Source organism: Phocoena phocoena, chromosome 2 (genome assembly GCF_963924675.1).
Source record: "Phocoena phocoena chromosome 2, mPhoPho1.1, whole genome shotgun sequence".
Classification (NCBI taxonomy): Eukaryota; Metazoa; Chordata; class Mammalia; order Artiodactyla; family Phocoenidae; genus Phocoena; species Phocoena phocoena.
Window position 1 is genome coordinate 54,318,994 of NC_089220.1, and position 27,393 is coordinate 54,346,386.

General features: G+C 37.3%; 3 protein-coding genes and 1 non-coding gene across 7 annotated transcripts in view; 1 reads left to right on the forward strand and 3 right to left on the reverse strand.

Annotated features, from left to right (window-relative positions):
• Positions 1 to 4,341, reverse strand: part of FANCM (FA complementation group M) — a 57,641-nt gene extending 53,300 nt beyond the window's left edge. For both annotated transcript variants that reach the window (XM_065871478.1, XM_065871479.1), the window contains exons 1-2: positions 3,717 to 4,341; positions 2,976 to 3,148 (exon numbers count right to left, since the gene is read on the reverse strand). In XM_065871478.1, the coding sequence (XP_065727550.1) occupies positions 2,976 to 3,148; positions 3,717 to 4,242 (699 nt within the window). In that variant the 5' untranslated portion in view covers positions 4,243 to 4,341. The remainder of the gene's footprint in view (positions 1 to 2,975; positions 3,149 to 3,716) is intronic.
• Positions 4,342 to 5,897: 1,556 nt separating this feature from the next.
• On the forward strand, positions 5,898 to 20,118 carry FKBP3 (FKBP prolyl isomerase 3). 2 transcript variants are annotated; one of them, XM_065871552.1, is made up of 7 exons: positions 5,900 to 6,060; positions 8,478 to 8,579; positions 9,149 to 9,256; positions 15,864 to 15,999; positions 16,490 to 16,557; positions 18,128 to 18,225; positions 19,781 to 20,118. In XM_065871552.1, the coding sequence occupies exons 1-7, from the start codon at positions 5,953 to 5,955 to the stop codon at positions 19,833 to 19,835; spliced, it is 675 nt and encodes a 224-aa protein (XP_065727624.1). In that variant the 5' UTR covers positions 5,900 to 5,952; the 3' UTR covers positions 19,836 to 20,118. The 2 variants fall into 2 exon arrangements, with proteins under 2 accessions (XP_065727623.1, XP_065727624.1); XM_065871551.1 differs by lacking the exons at positions 16,490 to 16,557; positions 18,128 to 18,225; positions 19,781 to 20,118 and having other exon boundaries at positions 5,898 to 6,060; positions 15,864 to 16,432.
• Positions 20,119 to 20,438: 320 nt separating this feature from the next.
• Positions 20,439 to 27,393, reverse strand: part of PRPF39 (pre-mRNA processing factor 39) — a 37,514-nt gene continuing 30,559 nt past the window's right edge. For both annotated transcript variants that reach the window (XM_065871448.1, XM_065871449.1), the window contains 7 exons: positions 26,790 to 26,954; positions 26,349 to 26,475; positions 25,715 to 25,983; positions 24,666 to 24,850; positions 21,806 to 21,880; positions 21,447 to 21,567; positions 20,439 to 21,176 (listed from right to left, as the gene is read on the reverse strand). In XM_065871448.1, the coding sequence (XP_065727520.1) occupies positions 21,120 to 21,176; positions 21,447 to 21,567; positions 21,806 to 21,880; positions 24,666 to 24,850; positions 25,715 to 25,983; positions 26,349 to 26,475; positions 26,790 to 26,954 (999 nt within the window). In that variant the 3' untranslated portion in view covers positions 20,439 to 21,119. The remainder of the gene's footprint in view (positions 21,177 to 21,446; positions 21,568 to 21,805; positions 21,881 to 24,665; positions 24,851 to 25,714; positions 25,984 to 26,348; positions 26,476 to 26,789; positions 26,955 to 27,393) is intronic.
• Positions 25,562 to 25,647, reverse strand: LOC136119741 (small nucleolar RNA SNORD127). Its single transcript, XR_010655700.1, has one exon. It is a non-coding gene; the product is annotated as a small nucleolar RNA SNORD127 (small nucleolar RNA).

The following is a 27,393-nucleotide window of genomic DNA, read 5'->3' on the forward strand; positions in this document are numbered from 1 at the left end:
CCATGGCCGCTGAGCCTGCGCGTCCGGAGCCTGTGCTCTGCAACGGGAGAGGCCACAACAGTGAGAGGCCCGCGTACCGCAAAATAAATAATAATAATAATAAAATAAAATAACACTTTAGGGTTTCTTCTATACATAAAGCTACAACATCAAGGCCTATACTGAGGCAAATCAAAATATTCAAAGGGCTAATTCAAGAGCAAATGGTAGAAAAAGATCAAGTTTATTCTCCATTGCTTGGGCCACAGTCTAGGCTTACAGCTATATCCATATGCATACTTGCCAGATTAAGATAAATCGTAACAGAAAAATAGAAAAAAAATTAAATACAGGGACTTTCCTGGTGGCGCAGCGGTTAAGAATCAGCCTGCCAACACAGGGAACACGGGTTCGACCCCTGGTCCGGGAAGATCCCTCATGCCGCGGAGCAACTAAGCCCATGAGCCACAGCTACTGAGCCTGTGCTCTAGAGCCTGCGAGCCACAACTACTGAGCTCACGTGCCACAATTACTGAAGCCTGCACACCTGGAGCCCGCAACACCTAGAGCCCACACACCCTGTGCTCCGCAACAAGAGAAGCCACTGCAATGAGAAGCCCTCACACCACAATGAAGAGTAGCCCCTGCTCGCCACAACTAGAGAAAGCCCACATGCAGCAATGAAGACCCAACACAGCCAAAAATAATTAATTAATTTAAAAAAATGAAATACAAATGTGAAATTAGATTTGAAATGAAAAAAGTTTGTTTTAGGAAAGATTTTAAAGAAGTTAGATTTCATGTGCAAGGCTCACAATTTTAAAATTAAGTTTATTCATAAAAAAATAAGGCTAATTTGGGGTAATTTTTAAAATCTAAATTCCATTTTAAATCCTAAAACATTTTCCAAGGGGCACCAAAGCATCTCTCTAGGCTTTACAGTTTGAATTCAACATCCACTTCTGGCATAATCAATACTGGATAATTTGCCAGATTCCCATATGCCCCAATACAAGGAAAAAGGACCCCTAAGTAAACTGAGTCACAGGAACAGCTCTTAGTATCCCATAGTTCCACATTAGAGGTAGGACACTAAAAGCAGATTATTTTTTTTTAATTGAAGTATAGTTGATTTACAATACTGTCTTAGTTTCAGGTGTACAGCATAGTGATTCAGTATTTTTGCATATTATATATTACAGATTATTACAAGATAATGGGCATAATTCCCAGTGCTCTACAGTAAATCGCTCTTGCTTATCTATTTTACAAATAGTTGTTTGTATCTGTTAATCCCATACCCTAATTTGTCCCTCCACACTTTCCTCTTCCCTTTGGTAACTACAAGTTTGTGCTCTATGTCTATGAGTCTGTTTCTGTTTTGTATATACATTCATTTGTATTATCTTTTTAGATTCCACATATAAGTGATATCATATAGTATTTGTACTTCTCTGTTTGATTTATTTCACTGAGTGGCAAATGACAATATTTCACTCTTTTTTATGGCTAATATTCCAGTGTGTGTGTGTGTGTGTCATATATATATATATATATATATATATATATATGCCACATTTTTTTAATCCAACCATCTGTTGATGCACATTTGGGTTGCTTCCATGTCTTGCTATTGCAAATGGTACTAAAACTAGATTATCTTAAAACTGCTCTGATTTCAACCCATGTCAAAGATGAATTCAATGAGACTCAAACTGAATATTGATCAATACTCAAAAAATATTATTTATGGAGTTTTTTAAAACATGATACAGAATACATTTAAAGATAGAACATTATAGGGAATTCCCTGGCAGTCCAGTGGTTAGGACTCTGCGCTTTCACTGCCAAGGGCCCAGGTTTAATCCCTGGTCAGGGCACTAAGATCCCACAAGCCACAAGCCATGAGGCACCGCCAAAAAAACCCCAGAACATTATACTTAATGGAGACTTAAGAACAATTGTCCTAATTAAAAACTGATATAAGACAAAATGTCCCTGATACATTACTTTTTTTCCAGGAGGGATTCTCAAGCATTTTATAGAAGTGGTGTTGTGTTTGTAACCCAGGAAGCTACATTCTTCAACAAGCTGTGTGCCTGTTGGAAACTGTATCTGGAATATTGAGCGTAGTATAAATTCTTAGTGCTATTTATATATTAAAGAAGTCAGTCATGTCTCATTGTACTCAGTGAAAGCATAGCCTTGTAGTTTAAAAAAAATTCACCTAATGTGTAGAAATTTTTTGAAAATAAAGTTGCTAAGGGGAGTTCTCTGGTGCCTAGTGGTTAGAATTCTGGGCTTTCACTGTCATGGCCTGGCTTCAATCCCTGGTCGGGGAACTGAGATCCTGCAAGGCGTGCAGCACAGCCAAAAGAAAAAAAAAAAAAAAGAAGTTGCTAAATATAAGCTAAATGTACAAAATGAATTCCACAGTTAGAATAAAATTTTTAAAATGCTCCTTTCAAGCAGAAACTTTAACACACTGGGTATTAATTTAACTTGGAAAAATATATCCATTTCCTGACTGAGATCAACTCTAGATAACAATTCTCAAGAAGATAATACAGAGATATAATAATACTTAAAAGTCCCCAAGGAAACTGCTTAATAAAATCACAAACTGGCAGTGAAATTCATCTCTTTGCACTAAATGAAATAAACTTTCCCTCTACTCTTACTCTATACCCTCTCCCTATTATCACCACCTATTATTGTTTTAACTACCTACCACTATATGGTAGTGGATCACTGCCTCAACGAGACTCTCATCATCTACATCTGACACTAATAGTCTTGTTTAAATTTAAAAACAAACAACAGCAGAGACTGATTTGAACGGATGAAGGAAAGTATTTCCTATCACCATCTGTTGAGATAATAGATATAAGGCTTTTCATAATAATACCATCAGTAACTTCCATCATTAATAATTATTCCCCAAAATGCTCTTCATCAATATATTTACACTATAAAATACTTTTTAACAAAATTACCTGGCAATAAGCATAATTTCCAAGAGCTTTATGAGCTTCATCAATAACTAGACACTTTATTTCAGCAGCAGGGCAAGCTCCTCTAGAAAGATCATTTACCATGACTTGAGGTGTAAGAAAATGGACTCTTTTACTGCCCCATATTTCCTTCCTGGTGAAAGCTTGAGTAGATCCTGTAAATAAAAGTGACATTGTACATTCTAAACTCCCGACTGTTATCTGTAAAATATAAATAACCTGGCCTATTTTCAGAATGCATTCCTGCTTTGGTAATGTGCTTTCAAGATGATAATTGGACAAATCATGGGAATGCATTTTAAAGATTTGTTGTGGTCCAAATGTCAATGCTGGCTTTTACCGAAAACCACGACTAGACTGCCATTAAAGAATTCCTACAAAATGACATAATATTTGAAGAGAACAAAGTTCTTCAACTGGGAAATCCTTCTGCGGAAGAAACTCATGTTCACTTACCGATGGGGTATACACACATAATCACTTCAAAATTCTTTGACAAGATACAGGAATTCTCTGAAGATTGAATAAAGCAACCCTATTCATTAGAGCTGAACTTGCTACAAGCAGATGATGTTTCAAGGGAGAAGACGTAAAATAAGCATATTGTGATCTGGGGACTATTCCACACGGGTCAGGAATTCCTTTAACGCTATTTCCCAGAACGCATACTTTTCCCTGGGTCCCAGCTCTTAATTTCAAATTAGCCCACTGTTTCTAAGATACCTGTCATTTCGGCCATGTGGGACTGCGGGATACCCATCACCCGGTAGCAAGCCTCGATCTGCTGTGTCACCAAAGGTTTCGTGGGGGCCATGAAGACAACCTTGCCGGAGGGGAACCAGCGGTAGAAATTGTACATGACTACGGCGGCAATAAAGGTCTTTCCCAAGCCGGTAGGCAGACACACCAGCGTGTTGCAGAACAGAGCGGTCCTGGCGATGTGCAGCTGGTAGTCCCGCACCGGGCAATTAGTAGGGTAAATCCACAGGGCGCCCGCTGAGGTGCAGAACCCGCCATTCTCTAGACTCAGCTGCCGCTCTGCTTCGTACACCGCGACCAGCAACACATCATCGTCCGACTCGGGCTGCGCCTCTGTCGCCTCCGCCGCCTCTGCTGCCTGTGCCGCTGCAGGAAAACTCGCCCCGGAGATGCCAGGGCTCTGAGGCCGCTCAGGTCCAGAGCTGCAACTCGGAGATCGGGAGACTCTTGAGCCCCACGTCTGAAAAAGCGTTCTTTGCCGCCCGCTCATTAGGCCGAAGACCACCGAAGGCTTCTCTCAGACGCCAGCAGCTGTTGCAGCTCAACAGCCTCTGTTCCAAACCCCATCGGTTATCTTCGCATAAAAAACACTAGAACTAGAATGCGGGGTTGAGGCCTGTTAATCCAGTTGAAAGTGCCGCCACTGAGTTTGCGTGGGGAAAATGATTGGCTGGCTTCCCGGAAACCCCGTGGCCCTCTAGGAGACGCATGCGCGTTGTTATGGAGCCACCGCAAATTTGGTCCCCTTGTCAATTTCTTATCGACTCTAAAGTTGGGTTCCGTTTCTAATGACGAGGTGTCTGGGCATCATTGCGAAATTGATGCCTCTTAAAATGATACAATAAATAAACTTGAGGTCCAGAAACAATGGATACCCATTTTTTTTTAACTTAACGTTATTGAGAGTCTAACTTGCCTTATTCCTTGTGGTTGGCCATGTTTTTAAATCGGAAGATGAGGTGAAAAACAAACATGTTTAGATAAAATTAAATAACGTGTCTTATTTCTCTATCCAGGCTGAGAAAACAAAACGCCAGGTCTCTTTTGCAGGAGTGGCAACCCATTATCTTATTTTTTTGCGGTACGCGGGCCTCTCCCGTTGCGGAGCACAGGCTCCGGACGCGCAGGCTCAGCGGCCATGGCTCACGGGCCCAGCCGCTCCGCGGACCGGGGCACGAACCCGTGCCCCCTGCCTCGGCAGCGGACTCTCAACCACTGCGCCACCAGGGAAGCCCCATTATCTTAATATTTTGTATTGTTAAAAGGGAAGTGAATGGTTTGGTTCTGATATTCGTTGGAAAATCCTAAGGAAAAAAAAGCAAGGCGTCCTGATGCTCCACCATTACATCTTCATAAATGATATAGAGCAGTAAGCGTCGGGGTGATATTCTTCTCTAGCGATAGCATTCTACCTCAGACTTGGATACAATTCCCGGCTTCTCCCCTCTAAAAGTGGCGACCTCGAGTAACCTCTGTAGATTTGTTTCTTCGTGTATTGAGGGAAAGTACACACATATCACGAGGTTGTTTGGACCACTAATAATGTCACCCCCTCATCGCCACCATCAGCAAGAGACATCCTGTGTGTAGCCACTTTACATTGTTTTATATGGTCAAGTGTCTGGACTTGCTTTTAGACATGCTGTTTATCGTATGTTTATATTTGGGAGGGGGAAGGGAACCGGTTGTATTTTAGTTTAATTTGAGTTTTAAAAGGAAAGTGGTGGAATATAGGTTGCTCTGATGGACAAGGACTGAGCCAAGTCAGATGTGAATCTTTAGGCTAGAACTAGATAAAATGAGATTAGATGTCTGAATGCTTTTGTTTCCTTTAAACAGATTAAAGACTTTAAATGCATAGCAGCTTGTCGGTAATAAACAAGTGTGGGTAATGGCTGGTAAACAATCACTACTATCGGAGGTCGTCGCCTCACAAGGATTCCAATTAAGAGAAGCTGACAGCTTGCGGCTTTCTGCGTAGTCTGCTGTCCGGGCCACATCGGCCGGTTTTACCCCGGACTCAACAAAGAGGCCCGCGGAGCACAGCCTTGACGTCACTCAAACACTGGCCCCAATCCTGCTGGGTAGCGCCGTGACCCCGCCCGCTTGAGCTCCGAGCAGGGTCCGCGCCACGCCTCTGGGGCGGGGCGATGCCGAACCCAGGCGGGCTGGCTCAGTAAAGCGGAGGCAGCGGGGGAAGATGGCGGCGGCCGTTCCACAGCGGGCCTGGACCGTGGAGCAGCTGCGCAGCGAGCAGCTCCCTAAGAAGGACATTATCAAGTTTCTGCAGGATCACGGTTCAGATTCGGTACTGGAGGCGGCGGGGCGGCCGGGCTGGTGCGGCTGAGGGACACTTCACCCCCCCGTAGATGCCCATACATTCCGTATTCCTCGGTGCCCCCGCCCTCGCTCTCCAGCGGCCGGTGGCCTGGAAGGCCGGAGAGGTCCCGCGTGCGCTCCCGAGCCACGCTCCCGCCCCTCGGGCCGGCCCTATTTGGGCAGGTGGAGCAACTTTACCTCTTGCGGCACGCAGCAGTAGCAGATTTAGAACCTCATTGAGATGCTTGAGTGAGGTGGAGGCTGTGAAAAAAAGGAACCCAGTAGATTTTGGGGGTTGAGACGGGGGCCCGAGGACTGGAGGCTTGCGTGAGATAGATCCCTGGCGGGTAGTGTGGGCTGTTAGGGAAATGAGAAGGGATGTGAAGATTTCGGTGGGAACGATGGTGCGATTTGCTTTTCTCATCAATTACCAAGCACTGAACACTAATAATTGTGATTTTTTAACAGTCTCGCTGTTTAACTTTTAAAATATCGATCCTTTAAATGACCTTTTCACCTGTATATCTAGGGGAGTTACATGAGTATTTCGGGTACAGTGGTCTCCCATTGTTATAAACAAACCAAGAAATCTATTTGGCATTCTTAATACTTTTACGCCCTGCATTTTTCAGCACAGTCTCCATCTTAACCACTCTCCGTAGTCACAAGTTATTTTTGTCAGACGGCTTCTTTTCCTTTGGAAATTAATATAATTCATATCTCCTTAAATTGCAGAACGACTGTACAGTTTGTGTGCCCGCAGCATCTCCCACTTATCAGAAATAGCAGTGGTCTAAATGTGGTTTATCTCCGATTTTTAACTTAATTTCCAATAATCTCCCTCCTGAATAATAATTCTGACATCAGCAAATACTTATACAATATCTACAGCAAGAACCGTACTCAGTGTTTGGGGATACAAGTGTGAAAATGAAAGACCATGCCTCAGAGACACCATTTTATACCATTTTACTATTTTAGTGGAATTATTTTCTCTTAAGCCAATCCACATTTCACTGAAACAATAGAGTAGATATATCATTTATTAACGTGTAATGCCTCAAAACTGTACTATATTCATCAAATTCTTATAAAACAAATCATCCCAAGGTGGAATCTAATATAAAACTGGCCCACGTTGGACAATTTCAAGAGACTTGGCTTGTCAAAATACTAAGATACTAATACTAATATACTAATCTTTTACATGCATATTTTCCAGTGTTCATTCACATATGTAAACCTATATTTGACAGTCACTATTTTATTGATCATAAGATATCATGGAGATATTTATATTTTGGATATCTTTCTGAAAACTTGCTAAAGAAATCACAACAGTGCTAAAGTAACTGCTTCTATTTAATCAAAATAGCCTTTCCCATGAGCCTTTATCATTTAGAACATTTCTCTCTAAGCGTCAGAGAGAAAAATGCAATAGTGATAGTTTCAGAAAAACTGCTTTATTGTAAGGTTAGAAGGTTAGAAAGATTAAAAGATGCCAGAGGACAACTTTGGGAAGGTAACAAAATGAGGAATCAAGCAAGGACCACAAGGTAGAAAAGGAAGAATAAAGTAAGGAAAACATGTACATGATTTTGAGATGAAGGTACATGATTTTGATGATTTGATATTTCAGTAGTAGTATTTCAGTATTCATCTGACAGTTTAGTCTTATATCTGAGAGAAATGGAATTCTACTGTTAGAGTTATTAAATACATTATTAATCAAATAGGTAATATGTATTGAGTTCTTACTGTGTGACTGGAAATGGTTTATTACATTTACCCTTATAATAAGCCTCTGACATAAGATGCTGTTATTAATCTTTCACTGTGATGCAGAAACTGAGTCTTTAGGAAAGCTTAGTCCCTTGTCTAAAATCAGACAGCTAGGATTTTAACCCAGTTGGTCTGACACCACAGTCTATACATTTGAACACTATATATCCAGCATTGTGTAACAGTGTTTCTGGGTGTGCTAAGAATGGGTTACAGATACGTCAAGATAGAAATACCCAACATGGCTAGAGGCTCCCAGCGCACGGGCCAAGTAACATCCTGCCAGGAGCAGCTTTGCCCAGTTACCAAAATGTGCTTGCTTGTGTAAGTGTGCTCTTCCGTGAGCTCCATGATGGGAAAAGGGTTAGTACACACCAGTGTAACCACTATGCAATATTACAGTTCTAATCTTTAAGTATTTCTTATAATTACCCAATATGGTTTTTTTAATATTCCTTCAATCTTATTTTTGTTATGAAGTAGAGTATAAAATGTAATGTTTCATTTCTTTTATCAATAGTATGATTGAAAACATAATTTCTAACTCAAAAGTTCATTTTCTAATTTTAGACCCTTTCTTACATGAGGGAAATTATTTTGACTAACCAGCTTTTTTCTTTATAGTTTCTTGCAGAACATAAGTTATTAGGAAACATTAAAAATGTGGCCAAGACAGCTAACAAGGACCATTTGGTTACAGCCTATAACCATCTTTTTGAAAGTAAGGTGAGTATTGTTACATTTTATTACCAAAATATCATTTTAGATATTTTATTCCCAAAAAGAAGCTTTAAATGCATTTATTTGCAGAATATGTTGACATTTTTCCACCTGTACTTTTTCTTAACTATAATCATAAATGGACTGTCAAATTTAGCATGGCTAATCTGTAATATGGCAGGATGTTTTGATATTTTGAAAGGGAACAGATTTTTAAGGACACTGAAAAGTTACAAATCTAAAGTAAGTTGCATTTCATTAATGTATTTAAACTCTTGGTTAGACCTAGGCTGAGCCTTTAGAAAAGCAAATTTTAAGAAATTCTCCAATATATGTTAACTATGAAATGACCACCTTCCACAAAAAAAAAGAGAATCTTTATTAAGGGATTGATTGAATACTATTCATATCTCTGAGTCTGAATTGGTCTTTCTAAAGGTTACAGGTCTCATTACAGAATTTATTTTGTGAGATAGTTTGAGATTCATAATTTGTTGATTAAAATGCTTAATATAAGATTCTTCCTTTGTTCTTAGCCAGACATGAATATGATAAACAGACCATTTTCCTTACAGCGTTTCAAGGGTACTGAAAGTATAAGCAAAGTGTCTGAGCAGGTGAAAAATGTGAAGCTTAATGAAGATAAACCCAAAGAAACCAAGTCTGAAGAGACTCTGGATGAGGTATGTATAGAATGTATTCTTACTTGATTTCGCATGTGAATTTGAGAAAAAGTATTTGCTTTACAGCACTGACTTCTCATAATAAGGGGTGGCCATTTTCAGTGAGCCAAACACTAATATGGAGTGGGTTTTCTCCCTTGGGTGTACTCAATAAGTAAAAAAGAACTAGTGCTTTACAGTTAGTAAGCCTTTCCTGTGAAATACCTGTAGTTTTTTTTTTTTTAAAAAACATGTTCTCACTCATAGGGCCAAATCAGTACATTGTTTTTTTGTTTGTTTTATTTATTTATTAATGGCTGCATTGGGTCTTCGTTGCTGCGCGTGGGCTTTCTCTAGTTGCCGTGAGTGGGGGGCTACTCTGCCTTGCGGCACGCGGGCTTCTCATTGCGGTGGCTTCTCGTCGCGGAGCACGGGCTCTAGGCACATGGGCTCAGTAGGTGTGGCTCGTGGGCTCTAGAGCGCAGGCTCAGTAGTTGTGGTGTACAGGCTTCGTTGCTCCACGGGATGCGGGATCTTCCCAGACCAGGGCTCGATCCCGTGTCCCCTGCCTTGGCAGGCGGATTCTTAACCACTGTGCCACCAGAGAAGCCCTTGCTTTGTATTTTATATTGCCTCTATGTCTGGCCAGAACTTCTGAGCTTTCAAAGCTATTTTAAGGGCCTATTCTATAGCCAAGTTGGACTGAGTGAAAGAAACTTCCTTTTGATTATTTTTAGCTTTTTCTGATGTACATGGTGTCCTAGGCAATATAAATAGTTAATTTGGGCCTGGCTGCAGGGTGTGGGTTCATCTGTCTCATCTTTCCCAGCCCAGGTTTTGTACCAAGGTTTGAAGAGCTAGATAAAACTATTTCTGAAATTGGGAGATTGGGATTGACATACATACACTAATATGTATAAAATGGATAACTAATAAGAACCTGCTGTATAAAAAAATAAATGAAATAAAATTCAAAAAAATAAAATTTTTCCACCAGTGTCTCCATTAAAAAAACAAAACAAAACTATTTCTGTAAATGGACAGCCTTAGCAGAGCTAAGGACAGCTCTTTGAAAAGCCTCAGTAGAGCTAAATTGATTATTATCTTGCCACTTTTGATAATATCTTGCTAACAACTAAGCTCACTCATTCCTAGCAGTGTTAGTATCAGTGACAATAATAATAATAATTTGATAAATGTTTTATATAGTGGGCAAATATTGAGCAGCTACTAAGGTAAATAGAGGTATAATTATTAGAAGGGTTACAAAAGCAGTTGGCAACATAGTTCATCTTCCAGAAAGAGTATTCCAGAAAACTAGAATAAGGGACGTATGAGGTAGCAGATAATATATCAAGAGATTAAGAAAAAGAGCATTCAAATAAAAGTAAAAGCTGTAAGGGCTGGAGGCAGTTTAGAGAGATTTCGTGAGAGTCCTAAACTATATCGTTTTCTTTAAGACGTCTTTTCATTTCATTTAACTGGTCAGTGTGAGCCCTCTTTTTTATGTACTCATTGTCTTCCTGCCTAGATTCTGTAACTTCTTGACCAGTACTTTGCTGGTCCCGGCTGTCTGCTTTCTCTGTTCATGCTTCAGGACTGCAGAGCAAGTACTGTGAAGAAAAATAATCATCAGAATTTTTACTGGGCTTTGTATAAATTAAAGCTTAATATCAGACAAGCATGGTTTCTAGTTTCACTGCTACTCAGCAGCTTTCATAACTATCCCTCGCTCAATTCCCCATCCACATAAACTACTTGACATTTTTCCAGAAGTTCTCAACCTTCTCTTATTCCTTTCTCATTATATACTCTTGTGTTCTATTTTACCAAAATATTAACATACATAGTTGTAACCATTCTCTTCTTCCCAGTTTAAAAGTTCTCTGATCTTTGGTTTTCTTTTTCCTTTTCATGTCTCCCTCAGATCTAAGGCTCTCAAATATCTTCTTTTTCACATCTTCATCCATTCCTTTTTGATTCTCAAGCATTCCAAGGCCTCAGACCTGGAGTGTGGGAAAAGTCACTAATCTGCCTTCATTCTCTTTCATCATCATTCAGCCCCAAAATGGCTGTTCTAGTAAGTTTTCTAAAATATTTTGCAAACTGCACCTTCCTCAAAGATCTTCAGTAACTCTATACTGTCTAGAGCTGCACTGTCCAATACAGTAGTCACTAGCCATACGTGGCTGCTGAGCACTTTGTGGCCTCTCCGAATTAAAATGTGCCTTAAGTATAAAATATGCAGTTTCCAAGTTTTAATGATTTTTTTAAATGTAAAATATCTCAACATTTTTATATTGATTACATGTTGAAATGATATTAATGCAGCAACTAGACCAGTTAAAATTACATTTGTGACTCATTGTTTTTCTATTGGATTGCATTTTTGGCATTCAAAACCTTCCAATATCTGGCCCCTGCCCAGCTCCATATTTACTACTTCTATAGAAATATTCTTCTTCGGTCACAGATGTCTGCCCATTGTCTACTAAACTGTCCATACTTTTATTTCTTGCTTAGTGTGTCTCTCCTCTCAGCTTCCCTATTTGTCAGTTCTCTGTCCCCTTCAAGACCCAGGTCATCGGCTCATCGCTTCCTTTGAAACTTTTACCATCCCAGACTTTACATAACTGCCAAAAATTTCTGTAGCACGTGGTTATCTATATTATTTACCTCTACCTTATTCATCTTAATACAGAGAACCTTGTCTAATAGCTGTTACTAGACTTTAAATAAATCAGTCATAGTCAATATATTTATTACCTATTATGTATTAAATAGTGTTGAGGAAAGTTTTCAAGTATGAATGAATATTGGACAGGAGAGAAAGTATAAGTTAGGTCAGGAACTCACACTCAGACGTCAGAAGTGACTGTAAAAGTACTCAAGCCAAAAACTTGAGATTCATCCTTCATAACTTCTTTACATATAATCATCACCAAAGTCTGTTGATTCTGCATATATATATCACAAAACTGCTCATCTTCTGTCATCCTCAATGTTGGCACCCCAGCATAGACCTAGACTACTATACTAACCTCTTCCTATCAAGTCTCCCCACTTCCACTTTTGATTCCCTATCCATTCCTCAACTAGGTCAAACTGATCTGTTTAGAACACAAATCTGATTTTGTAACTTCGTTTAAAACTGGTAATTGGCTGCTCAGTGACCTAAAGATAAAAACCCAGATTCTTAACATGTGTTATGTCTTTCCAGCCTCATCTCATACCATTCTTTTCTTTCTTACCTTGCAGACTATTTTCATGCTCTTCCCTGCTATGAAAATGCTATTCTCTGTTGTAAACCTTCCCCTACTGAGGGACCTTCTTTTGTCCTTCAAGATACAGTGTAAACATTACTTCAGAGAACCCTCTCCCAGCCTATAGCCTATACTGGAGTACGTCACTGTGTCCTTCTCATGTTGGCACCCTGTGTTTCCTCTTTAGGTCTCCTAACACACCTATATTCTCTGTTAGAGGGAGGGCCAGAACCACGTCTGCCAACTCAGCTGTGTATCTCTAGTTCCTGACATATAGAACATGCTCAAATATTTCTTGAATTGAGAATAATTATGTAATATACAGTTGACCGTTGAACAACATGGGTTTGCATGGGTCCTTTATAATATGCAGATATTTTCCAGCAGTAAATACTGCAGTACTCCATGACCCTCAATCCTTAGTTGGTTGAATCTGTGGACGCAGAACCATGGGTACGGAGGAATCATGTAAAGGGAGGACCAACTATAAGTTATACATGAATTTTGGACTGCAGGAAGGGTTGGCACCCCTAACACCCAAAGTGTTCAAGGGTCAACTCTACTCTCATTTTTAGAGGCTATGCCGTGATCTAGTTAATTGCAGCTATGATGATCACTCTCAAAAGTTCCTTTATCTGTGTCTAGAAGTTTCTAGCTCAGACCCAATCTCAGGAATGTAGTTCTTTTCCTCACTCTGGACTAAGAAATTGCTGCAAAGCCAGGAAATTACCTAAAAGCCAGGTCCGTTCAAGCACATTAACTCCAGGATAGCTTGGAACTGATCTGACCTCCCACCATGAAGCAATCAGGTTCTTGCAATGAAACCCAAAATGAGATCCACCATTTTACAAAGTGTGTTTTATAGGTCCCAGAAGTTCCATGTTGTTTTCATGTGTCATCAAAAGCTGTACCTTGTGTCTCCTACTTGAAGATTCAGTGTATATTAGCTAATGCATAATTAGCTCTGAGAAGTTATGCAAAAGAGGCATATTTAACTTGAATGCAGTATTTCCCAAACTTAATTATATTAGGCCCTTTTCTTCCAACAATGCCAAGCAATGGGTGATCCATAAAAGACACTTTGTGAAACACTGAAATTGAGGCCCCAAGTAGGCAGATTGTGCCTTCACTGTTAAGACTGAGATATAGCCACCAATTTATTGTGTTTGCATTATACTAAGACCTCTAATGTAGGTAACACAACATGCCCAAGCAATGTGGTACAACAAAAGGGAAAATAATGGAATGACATTGGTGTTTTTTGTTTTTTTTTTTTTAATTATTTATTTATTTTTGGTTGTGTTGGGTCTTCGTTTCTGTGCGAGGGCTTTCTCTAGTTGCGGAGAGCAGGGGCCACTCTTCATCGCGGTGCGTGGGCCTCTCACTGTCGCAGCCTTCTCTTGTTGCGGAGCACAGGCTCCAGACACGCAGGCTCAGTAGCTGTGGCGCACGGGCTTAGTTGCTCCGCGGCATGTGGGACCTTCTCAGACCAGGGCTCGAACCCATGTCCCCTGCATTGGCAGGCAGATTCTCAACCACTGCACCACCAGGGAAGCCCGACATTAAGTTTTAAAATGTGGCTATTATTTGCTAATCGTACCTTATCCACTCAATAGTTATCTGTAATTTCTTTAATAAAGTCTTGATATTCTGATATTCTCACATAATATACGTATATTGTCATCCTCATTTTGTGGCTTTTAAATGTTTTAAGTTAAAATTATTTTCAAATTTGGGATATATGTTAACAGTTTTTGTCAAGTCAACTATATTCCTTAAAAATCATTTATTTTTCTGATAGAAAAGGATAGAGAAAACATAATTCCAACACCTAGAAATGAATGTTTAACATTTCAGAATATTTTTGAATATTTTCTGTGTATTTTTATTGAAAAGTTGAGATTTTACTGTAGAACTTTCTACTATTTGCCTTGTAATCTTATAAGAATTTTTCCACATTACTAAAAACTATTATATTACCATAAATATGTGGTTTTATTTTGCCATTATGTATAATAGTGTATGGAATAATTGCATAAAGATTTTTTCCTAAGTTTCAAATTACTTCTTGAGTATATATCTGTATAAAGAGAATTATCATACTTTTAACATTTTAAAATTGCATTCCAAAGAGATGGCACCAGTTTACACTACTAGCAGTAGACTTCTAAAGTAACGTCTCACTAAAACAAGCTTGGAATGGGTCAGGAAGAAAGTTAATGCTTACTTTTGTAATACACTTTGTATTCAAGCTATAGATGTGACTTTCTTCTGACTTAGGGAGGCAGCCTAGCTTTAGCTGAAAGTTCTAATCCTTAAGACTCTGAATTGCATAGGGCTTTATACCCTATCCAGGCCTCACTACTTTCTCTATAAAAGATGGGGAAAGAACTGCCAGGTTGCTGTATGGTTAAATGAATGGACATAACAAAATGACTAGTATTAATACCTGACATTCCATATGTGCTTGAGAGGTAGTAAAGTGGTTAAGGCTTGGGCTTTATAACCAGGCTGCCTGGTTTCCAATCCTACACAGCCACTTTGGAGCTCTAGGACCTTAAGCAAGTTACTTATCCACTCTATCCTTTTGTTTCCTTATCTGTAAAACAGGGATAATAATAGTACCTACCTCATAAGGGAGAGTTAGTTTCTGTAAAACATTTGGAATGTTCTGTAGTATAAAATTCTATATATTCTTAAGTTTACCTAAGAAATTGATTCTTTTGATTCTCATAGATTCCTCACTAATGATTAGATTAACCCTTAGCTTTCAAAAAAAAAAAACAAAGACCCTGATAATCCTGCTTTGTTCTAGGAAATATGCCTCTTATGGTAATTTCTATAGATAATTCCATTCATTGTGTGAACTTATTTTCAATTCAAGTCCAGGAACAGATGCAATATTACTTGTATTTATTCTAATTGGATATAATTTAAATATTTAGTAATGCCAATTATTGGTGCTAACACAACTCAAATCTTTGAAAAGATGTCACAATGATTTAATGCCTTATAATTTTATAGGAATTAAAATGTAATGATATTTCTAACCTTGGAAAATAACTGGATTCATTTTATGGTTTGATGAATAATTACTCTTGTCAAAAGAACACTGGTTTCCAAAGAAGCTGGAAGTTATTTGAAATTATAGGTGTGCTAGTTACTAATATTCTCATCACAGACTTGAAATGAGATAGTGAGTTTTTTAACTCAGTGGTGAACCAGAGGCAAAATAGTTTGTTACCAAATCTGTGAAATTCTTGTGACTGGACTTAGGTCACAGTTGGCTGTATAAGTATTCTGTCATCCTTCTAAAAAAAGGACATGAATTAACAACTCTGTGTGTGTGTTGTTTCTGTTTCTAGGGTCCACCAAAATATACAAAATCTGTTCTTAAAAAAGGAGATAAAACCAACTTTCCCAAAAAGGGAGATATTGTTCACTGCTGGTATACAGGAACACTACAGGATGGGACTGTTTTTGATACTAATATTCAAACGAGTAAGTCTAAATGTAACCTTATCTCTTTGGCTTTAGGGCATGCCAAATATTTGTGTTGGCAGTACCTTTTTCTTGGCTGTCATTTTTTTCCGGAAGTCTTTTACACCTGTTATTTACTTGTAAAAGGTTTTCAGTTCACTACTTGGCTGGGTGTAAATGAAGACCTTTTGGTCATTGAAAAGCAAAAAATAAGGAAGCTTAGTCTAAACTTTGTTAATGCCCCAAATTCTGGCTTTTGTATTTTAATATAAAAGGCAGAATAGTGTTATTTTAATGGTGTAAATATAGGTCCTTTCCGTCTCCCTCCTTTAGACCATAATTATTTTTACATCCAGAATTTTCTTGATGAATTACTTGGCTTTCTGAATTTTTATTTCTTTTCAGATGCATAGCATGGTAAGTTCTGAAATCAATTTAAAGACTTAAATCACTGTGTTTTTCAATTGGAACTTAACTTCATTATTAATTATAAAGAAAATCTGTTTTACAGGTTCGAAGAAGAAGAAAAATGCCAAGCCTTTAAGTTTTAAGGTTGGGATAGGCAAAGTTATCAGAGGAGTAAGTAAAAACTGGCCATGAACCCGTAGATATTCTGGCACACGCTACTTGTGGTATGGTAACATAAAGAATTAGGTTTGAGAATAGGATGAAAATAATCTTTCGAGTCTCACAAATCAAGTGTTATCATTGCTAACTGATCTGGCACAAATTACATTCTCTGGATCTCAGACAGTACAGCCTACCTCAAGGCTGCTAAAAGATTAAGTGGGGGACTTCCCTGGTGGCACAATGGTTAAGAACCCACCTGCCAATGCAGGGGACAAGGGTTCAAGCCCTGGTCCGGGAAGATCCCACGTGCTGTGGAGCAACTAAGCCCATGTGCCACAACTACTAAGCCCGTGTGCCACAACTACTGAAGGCCGCGTGCCTAGAGCCCGTGCTGCACAACGAGAAGCCCCCACACCGCAACAAAGAGTAGCCCCTGCTCACCGCAACTAGAAAGCCCACGCACAGCAACAAAGACCCAATGCAACCAAAAATAAATAAATTTTTTTAAAAGAAAGATTAAATAGGTATAACTTAAAGCACATAATAGACTCAAATATTATTTCCTTCCATGCCTGCCCCTTTTATTATTTTTTTCTTTGTAAAGTAATTGCCAGAATGTTTGGCTTTCTAAATTTGATTCTTATAAAATGTTAAATAGCTGTTGTACCACTTATACATGATTCAGAAAGGTAAAATATCTGTTCCACTAGAAGTACTGATAGAAACTTCTAGGAGTCTTTCCTGTGGCCCTCTCACCTCTCACAATTTAGGCTCAAACACCAAAAATATCTTTCAAATGTTAAGTATGCCTTTACCCACCCTTACATGTGAGAGATAACAGAAGGAAACTCTGAAAAAAGGGGAAGTTAGGCTTAAGCTGTACTGACCATTGCACTGTACAGTACAAAAGGAGATGAAACAGTAGGATGCCAAATATTAATAACCAAAATGCCTATTTAAATGCAGTTATGAGGACCCTAAATGTGTTATTCTTTGTACTGTGGTAAGACCTAAAATATTGTTCAATCATATCCAGAGCCCAAAATAGAATATAAAACATCTTGAAACTAAAGGTTTAGTTGAAAATCACTTTTAACTACTATCTGATTATACCAAGTTGATACATCAGGTTGAGCTATTTTTGTTTCTGTAACTAAAATGTTTACTGGTAAATTTGTTCTAGTCAACCATACTCTTAATTTCCAGTATGTGACAGATCTCTATCATTTTAGCTTTATGTAATTTGTTACATTTCAACAGAGTATATGATATTAGTAATATATTCTGTATCCTTGCATCATATTGTTTTTGGTAATTTGGCTTTAAGATCCAAATTTGTACAAAATGACATTGTATCATTTTGAAAAGTTCAAGTATTTACACTAGAAAATTGTTTAATGTGTCCTTAACTTTTTTCATTGAGGAAATAAAGGACAGATTTAGAGACTCTCACCCAAGGACATTACCTTAGGACATGAAATCCTGTAACAGAATGCTTTGTATGTAATCTTGCCTTTCTTCTGGCTTTGCATGCTTTTGTAAAGTATCATTAGTTTTGATTTTATGTTCTTGCCTTTAGTGGGATGAAGCACTCTTGACTATGAGTAAAGGAGAAAAGGCTCGACTGGAGATTGAACCAGAATGGGCTTATGGAAAGAAAGGACAGCCTGATGCTAAGTATCCTTTTTTCCTCTGTAATTAAAAGAAAAATCATTAAGAAAGATCACTTGAAGGTATGTAAATGCTGTCTAGGTTAACCTCTAGGTCAGAGATCCCGTCCAGACCAGTCTTCCTGATATTTAGATGCTTTTGTGTCAACACCTCCAATATACACAATATTTTCTACTGTTACAAGTATTCTAACTTGAGCTGGAGTCATTTTTCTTCCTATAAGCTCTTAATTTTCAAGACCTAAACTGAGGTTTAAGTTTCCATCTTTGAAAAGCTACTATTAATGTTTGAAGGGTTTATTTAAAGGAGTTAAGATGCTCAATACAAACAACTGTAGCAAACTGTAGGATTCAGATATGGCTCATGGTAATTTTATGCTTCCATATGATTTCAGGCAATTAACTGGGTACTCAAAGCTTAGAAATGGAACACGTTGGGGATCACCAGTTGTGAAATGAAGGAGACCACAGGTCCAACATCATAGTGTACGCATTTGTGATTACAACTAGTGACAGTACTTTTCTGATAGGCCCAATTTGTGAACATTAAAAAAAAAAGAAGAGCCATGACTCCAGTCTATTACGACCAGAACAATCCAATAGCTAAGTAGGAAGGTAGTTTAGTTGTTGGTTCCATTCCCAGAGAACTAGTTGGACCAGGTAGAGTAAGTTTGGGGATAAAAAAATTGAAAGTCCTTTCTAGTCTTATCAATTACAGTTACTTGGGAATATAATAGCCTTCTTCTTCTCAGCCTATCAAAATCCCGTGACCAACTGCAGCTCCCTCTCGTGAAGTATCTCAAGACCAGTCAGATAAAAATCAGTTATCTGAATTCAACATCTGAAAATTCACAGCAAATATCAGGTAGTACCTCATATGAACTTTGATTTAATGTAACATATACAATCAGCTAGATTGAAATCACTTGGGGCAGGGGTGGGGCATACTAAGTAGCAGTCTTCATCAAGTAGTGGCTAACTTGGCAGTACTAGAGAGGCATCCAGGTAAGGAAGATCCTAGTTCAAGCTGAATTTATCTAGTCAGCCTTTATTGACAGGTTATGACCTCCATTCACAAAAATACTTTTAGGAACCTCTAGGTTCCTATGTACTAGCCCCTGAGTCAACTATAAAGCCCTCCCTTTGGAGTTAATTACCAGTATCCAATATACATAATTCTAATTTTATTTATTTTTGGCTGCGTTGGGTCTTCCTTGCTGTGCATGGGGTTTCTCAAGTTGCCACAAGCAGGGGCTGCTGTTCGTTGTGGGGGCTCTAGGTCATGAGCTCTAGACGCGTGGGCTTCAGTAGTTGTGGTGCATGGGCTCAGCAGTTGTGGCTCATAGGCTCTAGAGCACAGGCTCAGTAGTTGTGGTGCACAGGCATAGCTGCTCCGCAGCATGTGGGATCTTCCCAGACCAGGGCTCCAACCCGTGTCCCCTGCATTGGCAGGCAGATTCTTAAGCACTGCGCCACCAGAGAAGTCCCATAATTCTAATTTACAGTAAGGGGAATAAGGGAAGAGGCAAGTTTTATCAAATTTACCTTGACTTCTTCAACAGAATTCCACCAAACGCAAAACTTATTTTTGAAGTGGAATTAGTGGATATTGACTGAAATAGTAAAGGCATCAGCAACAATAAAATACAGCCTTGAAGAAACTTAGGTGTCTCATTAGAACTGGTTACTATTTTAAGGGAAGAGTCAACTGGAAAATTCAAGAAGTTAAGTTAGAACTTGTTTACTTGATCCCCAACTTCTAAGAAATGTAATCCATTATAAATCCTTGAAGTTTAAAATATTTTACTACAGCTGTGTAGAATATCACTTAAAGAGAACTGACTTGCCTTTTACCTCATGTTGTAAACTACAAGGCTCAATAAAAATTTATCCTACGTCTTGATGTGTGTTGTGTAAATATATTCATGTTCTGATTAGGTTAACCAGTACTAAGACTTCGTCAAACCTGGCAGTAACAGTAAAATTGTCTGGACAGCTTTGCCAGAGACAATCATCTTAAAAATCTTTAAATATTTGTGTATAAGGAAGGCAAAAGCATAGAGATTGAGAGGAAGCAAAAGGCTAAAAGGTCTAATAAATTGTCAACAATAGATGAATTCAAGAAAAGTATACTTCAAAACCAATAAACCACTAATACTGGTGAATATAAAGTTAATATTATTAGGTGATTTCCCCCCCTCAATAAATTCGTAACAATTATTGGATGAGTCTTCAGTTTTATTACAAAAACAAAGATGATCAGTTTGATCAAAATGAAAGCTTGCTCACAAGTTTTAACGTGAATATTCCAAATACAAAGTCTCCTGAAACAAGTTTTGATATGATTTTCATTTTTTTAAAGGGATGCAAACATTCCATTTCCTCATTTATAATCTCTATTCCAAGACAATATTTTAATAAGTATCTTCTGCTGTTTGATCCAAATTCACAATGATAATGGAACCACACAGACAATATCTTGTCAGCAAAGGTTAAAAAGCCATTTTTTTTTTTAAGGAGGAAGTAAATCCTTAATAACCAGCCCTTATGTATTTTCAGAACCTTGTACTACACTGACATGATTTGCAGTCAGTTTTTTTTCCCTACCCTTAAGGCTACAAAACTCTATTGCAAATGCATTGCAAAAGAATTCTAGACCACTTAATGCAAAAATCAAAAAAATAGTTCTCCAATAAAAAGTAAATTTTATAAATGGTAGGAAATAGTATCTGTGGTAAGCTACTAAGTGACATTTTCCCCTATTACTGAACAAATCATGTTACACAGAAACAGGGAAGACAAGTTATCAAATACAACAAGCTTATGCTATGTTTACATCCCTCATTAAAAAAAAATAATTTCAAACTTTTCACACACTCCATCTGGTATTTAATTTTCCCATCAGGTTGGAGGGGGAGGATAATACTGTCCATAATTCCAAGGATTCTGATAATTGTACTGAAAGGAAAAAGCAAACATGTTAGCATACAAGAACTATGGCTGAGTTCTATATATAAAAATGTAATTAAAGCAGGTATATTTAAGAAAACAAGCATGTGTTCACTGCTGAAATTTCCAAGTCTTAACCAGAAGACAATGTATTATACAATCTGCAACCGAAGCAAAGAGTTGTTTTTTCTAAAGGAAAAAAAAAAAAGACTATCCTCATTTATGCATTTCTAGTAACATCTATTAACAAAAAATTCAATTATAATTATGTAAACTCACTTGATACCAGGCACTATAATTATATGCAGCTTGATTTGCCTGTAAATCACCATCAATCATCTGCGTAGATGATGAAGTTGTATCTTCTGTGTGTGCTTTCTTTTCCTCTGGTTCTTCTGATCTAAATCAAAGGTCAAAATGGAAACTTTCAGAATTCCCACAGATAAGTACTTTTAACAAATGGATAAGTGTCACCTGTGTACGTTCATCTGAAGTTCTTGACCACTCTGTTTTATATGATTTCAAATCATGAAAATAAATTACCACAACATAAAGGTGACAATTATCTTTAAAGGGATTTCCACAATGAAATGTCTTCTTTTAAGCATCCCTTTCTGATTCAGCAGGAAGTTACATACCCGTTTTCTGCTTTCCTTTTTAAAGAATCCTGTTCTTTTAGGAGTGTTTGATGTTCATCGTAAGCATTCAGAAGCCTGAGAGGGAAGGAAAAACAATCCTTTGGAATAGACAAAAGCCAAACTTAAATTTTTAAAGTGTTTAAGTTATTTCCACTTAGGGAAACAAAAGCATGTTGCAATGAACGTCCTTTTGGAAAAAAAAAAATGATCCAGCAGGCAAAACTGCCCCCAGCTACCTTTTCTACGTTATCTGCTTTGGCAAACCGCTGCCTTGCACTTTCCTTCTCAGTCCACGTGGTTCAAATCAGGCTTCAGAGATACAGGCCTAGCCAATTACCTTACTACGTATCTCTGACCAATGACTGATTTAGAGGTGATCATGTGACTCAAACCAGGATGTCAATAAGTCCCAGGATTTTTAACTGAGCTATTGAAAAAGTGCCTGTTCTCTGTACTACAGTGGGCTAAAGCTGATGGGATACTGGCCAAGAGCTACCTGTTTTTATTATTTGTAACACATGGGGAGAGCCCGACTAAGGCGCTATCACACAACAAAGACAGTGACCTTGACAATATGTTTTCGTCCAATGCAACGAGTCCTGACAGTTACATAATTTGTATACTTTTGAGATTTAACTTAACAATGCTTCTTAAAGACACCTGCCACCAGTTAGGATAAAGTGTAAACTTTGGCCATGTGATAAATTGAATTAGAACTAAAATAAAACTACAGTATAATTAATCATTGATTAAAAAGATAAGTTTTAATAAATAAAAAAATGTGATATGTATTATAGGTCTCACCTGGAACTTAGAACTTCAAAAACAATGTCACTTGAAGCCAAACTGACTTTAAAATCATAATGATTTTGTTTTCCTTTTACCATTTTCTTTTTCTTTTTGAGCATGGAATCCTAACCACTGGACAACCAGGAAATGCCCTCCTTTTACCACTTTCTTAAATATTTTTTAGAAAGACAAAGATGGCCTTATTTTTTAAGGAATCAGAAACCTGAACACAGATAATTACATTTCTGTGGAAATGACCTTGATGTTTACATGCATGTTCAACTTCCCTGGACAGCCTGCATATGTACACATTTAATAACAATTAACAGTAACACTGGTCCCAAAATATTCCAGGGGCAAAAACTGTCAATAATCTCTGGTTCAGTGTTTACTCAACATAAAGGACTTTAAAATGGACTAATTTCCTTAAGACCTTTAACAACTCATGGGTTGGCAACAAGAGACTCAATATTCATATGAGAAAATCTGAAAACTGAGGAATACAAAATACTAAGTGAGAGCTAGGATTTAATCCTATATTTGTCTGATTGAACATTAATCCTTACCAATTCATTACACTGCTACCTAAATTTCTAAGCAACTCATTGATTTTCCATATCACTCCCTTTTTAAATTTCAAATACAACAATCTTAGACCTGATACTCAGACCCTCCATAACTATATTTACAAGGGCCTAACTGGCATCCTTGTGTCGGACCTCAGATTTGTCTGTATATTACTGCCAAATTTAAATATGTCATTTAGTCTAATTCAAAACTCTAATAGTTTCCTACTGTCAACCGTGTACATGTGCTCAGAACTCAGTCTAGCTTTTAAGACACAGCACATTTAGCATCAAGTTTTTACCGCTTCATAAAACCCTCCAATCAAGCAGATATTATCTTTACATGAACTAATTTGCTTCCACCATTTTATCCTCTTCTTAGCTTATCAGAATCCAGTAATAACTAAATGAAGCCCCACCTCCTCTATGAAAGATGCCAAATACATTCTGTTCCAGAGAGATCAAAGCCTTCTTAACAGTTATATGCTACCTCACATATTATGTACAGCCTCTCTAGTCACCGTACCATCCAACTAGACTAAAAGCTAGAATTACATATGCCATTTCTTTTGTATACTTTCTTCAGTACAAAACAAAAGGAAGACACATACAGCACATGAGGTGGTTAAGAACACAGGCTCCGAAGTAGGTTCTAATTCCAGCTGCACAATGTAATAGCTAAGTGACCTTGGAAAAACTGCCTAATCTCTCTTTAAGCCTCTCTTTGTCTATTAAAAGACCAGTACCTCCTCCCCTGTTAGACTGTTAATGTACTTTACATTAGGTAATTATAAAACTTTTAATGTGCCAAGCACATATATACAGTTGTATTAAAATGTAACTCATATTAAACGTTTTTCAGTTTAATTAAAATCTTACTCAGCCATCAAAAATGTACACACACACTTGCCTAACAGGAATTGGGGTATTTCCTTACTAGAACCAGGTAAGAAAGGAATGGCAGCAATGCTCTAATCAATATTTCTACTCTTCTATTTTGCAGATTTAAATTTTAAACTTGTCCTTTTCCTCACCCTCATCTTTTAGCCTTTTATAATGCATGAAGATGAGGTCATTAAGGCATGATCTGTAAAACCACACCCATCCTCTTCTCTAATCTGAGATGGCATTCCTATTCCAGAAAACCCCATCTACCTTTGGTGGTCTATATATTAAATGTTTCTGTGTTTCAGGGTTCAATCCTTCGCCCATTTCCTTTTTCACAGAATTCCTGCCTCCTGCTTTCTCTCATCTACTCATTGTTTAAATCACCACGCTAAAATTCTGAAAATAATTTTGAAGGAAAGACAAACCATATGTCCTCTCATTAAGCACATAGACATCTGCAAAACTGAATTTACCCCCACATATACCCAAGGAAAAATAAACCTAGGAAACATTTAAAATTTAACAATATATTATTTTATACTCATCAAATTCCCATCCAAAATTATCAGTGCTCTATTACTATTCAGATAGATAATAATATATAATTAAGATCTTACTTATTAACATCTGAACCAAAATCTTCAAGAAATTCCACTTTTCTCTGAGAAAACGTAATTCTCATTTTCATAGGTAATGAACCATGTATAGCTTTGTCAAAACAATTTAGGATATTTTCTTCATTTTGTTTGAGGTCACCACTATATTCCATTTCAAGTAAATTGAGGTATAACTTTGTGTTCTCCTGTGTAAAAAGCAGTACCAATTAATCATATTTCTAAGATATTTTGATTAGACCACAGATATTTTAAATGCCTTAATTTTTGTCTCAACTTGAAAAATTCAATATTGAAAATTGTATTAAAATGTAATTCATGTTAAATTTTTTCAGCATACATCTAATAAACAGGTAAAAAACTAATAAGCACATTGGTAGGTAGAGACATCATCCTAGCATCTCCTAAACTATGCAAGTTGTTAAATGCCAATAAATGAAAACCCTATATCCTATCTTGGGTTTAATGTAGCTTGACCTACCATAACAAATATGAAGTAAAACATAAAAAAAAGATCTCTACAGTTCCCAGTAATCTAAATCTTCACAACCATAGATAATCTTCCTCACTGCAGCTGGAAGCAAACCTCTTATAAACCTGTGTCTTAAAACAGACCTGTCATTACCCGAAAATCTAAAAAATGAGAAATTTCCTAGACACTATCTTTTGACATCAGTTGATATATAAAAGGAAATACTTTAGAAAAGGAGAATAATCTCACTGCTACATTTGTTACAATGTAGGCAACTGCCATACTTATGTTAATAAAGTGTTCTCAGGCCCTCTACTTAATAATCAATAAACTTGCCGTAAAATTTCTAAATGTGGAGAAAATAGAAAATCCAATAATGTTAATTTTCTCAACCTTTTAATGATAATTTGAAAATTTTTTAAAAGAATGGCAACATCAGTTTAGAGGGACTGTTGTCTTCATTTAGTAATGAAATATATTACATACAGACCAAACCTTTCATCATAGTTGCCAAAATGAAAAACAACAACAAAAAAGACTATTTTTTATGGAAGATATTCTAAAAAACACAAATACATACTTTGTCTCTTTCAATAGCTTCCAAAAGCACCTTTCTTGATTTTGGAAGGTTTTTTTGTATTTTGAAAAGATGTCGGGCTAGTTTGATAGCATAAAATGATGATTCATTATTTGATTTGGCATTTTTAATAGCTTCCTGAAGCAAACGTTCAGCTTCTTCCATATTTCCAAGCCGTCGTTCTAAACTTACTCTTCTCAAACGAACCATTGCCAATCCTAGAACACATTCTTCAAATGTTCTCAAGATATTCCTGGCTTCATTAATATTACCTAGAAATAGTAATTAAATGTTTATGCTTTCGTTTAAACTTATGAAATATCCTTTATGCCAGGTATTGGCAAATAACAGCCCACAGGCTAAATCCAGCCCTCTGGCTATTTTTTTTTTTTGAAATGGAAAACAGCCATGTTCATTTTTTTATGTTATTGTCTATGGCTATTTTGGAGCTACAATGGCAGAGTTGTTAGGAAAGAGACCATATGGCCTGCAAAGCCTAAAACATTTACTATCTGGCCCTTTATAGAAAAAGTTTACCTGACCTCTGCTTTACACCATCTCTCAAGACTCAATTCCTATAACTTTATCCTAAAGTAACTTAAATCCCAAAATATCAACTGAATGTCCTCATTCTTACCCTGCTGTTCCTCAAAAGCTGCCCAAAGCATATGCACCATGGGTTTCTTTGGGAGATGAATTGTGCAAGCTCTGCTGAAGACATGCCTCACTCCTTCAATGCTATGATTTTCCATATACTTGGCATACTACATACAGAAACAGAGGAAATACTGAATAATTTACAGTTGAACAAGCCATTAAATATGTGACAGAACGATAAAATTCTATTTTTAAACCCATTCAGCACCTTTATTGAACCACTAGACTAGTTTCTGTAAGGAAGGACGAAGAGAGGCAACGAGGTTGGCATATGCAGCAGTCAAATCTGGTTGCAAGCAGACCATCTCCTAATGCAACAGATATAGTTATATGAACAACATTCAACAGAAGTACAAAAAAGGTTAGTCACTAGATCAATGTTTATAATATATTCAAGTTTCAGAGCATATAATTTTCTTACCTTAATCCAAAACTCCTCATAGAGGGCACATGATATGACACATCTTTCAAAGAGAACCACAACTCGTTCATGAGTCCCATTTTCAATTTCAAATTCTAAGTATTCTTTCCAGTTTTTCAGTTGTGCCTTTTCCAATGGTTTCACGTGAAAATAAGGTCTTTTAATCTGTAATAAAAGCATGACATGACAATGAAAGTAAACCAGTACCAACACCAAAATATGTATGACTACAGTAATACAAATATTTTAAATTATAAAATATAATAATGAACCAAAAAATTTTAATCACCATATCACATGAGTAAAAAAACTTCTAAAACTAAAACCCCTTTAATTACTTAGGCTTTATAAATTGAAGAAACAGAATGTATTTTCCACTTACCCTGTCATTTTAATAGAACTACACAATTTTATGTTCAGAAAACTGTATTCTTTGCTGACTATTTTAGAATTGAACAATTATACCACAGTAACAGAAAGCAGATCAGTGTCCATCCAAAGATGAATGGATAAAGATGATGTGGTATATATACACCAATGGAATATTACTCAGCCATAAAAAACAACGAAATAATGCAATTTGCAGCAACATAGATGCAACTAG

Bases quoted from the DNA above. Each gene is read 5' to 3' on its own strand.
- FKBP3 (XM_065871551.1), top strand. From the start codon at position 5,953: ATGGCGGCGGCCGTTCCACAGCGGGCCTGGACCGTGGAGCAGCTGCGC. The intron at 6,061-8,477 runs GTACTGGAGGCG...TTTTCTTTATAG, and splicing joins AGGATCACGGTTCAGATTCG to TTTCTTGCAGAACATAAGTT. The intron at 9,257-15,863 runs GTATGTATAGAA...TTCTGTTTCTAG, and splicing joins CTGAAGAGACTCTGGATGAG to GGTCCACCAAAATATACAAA.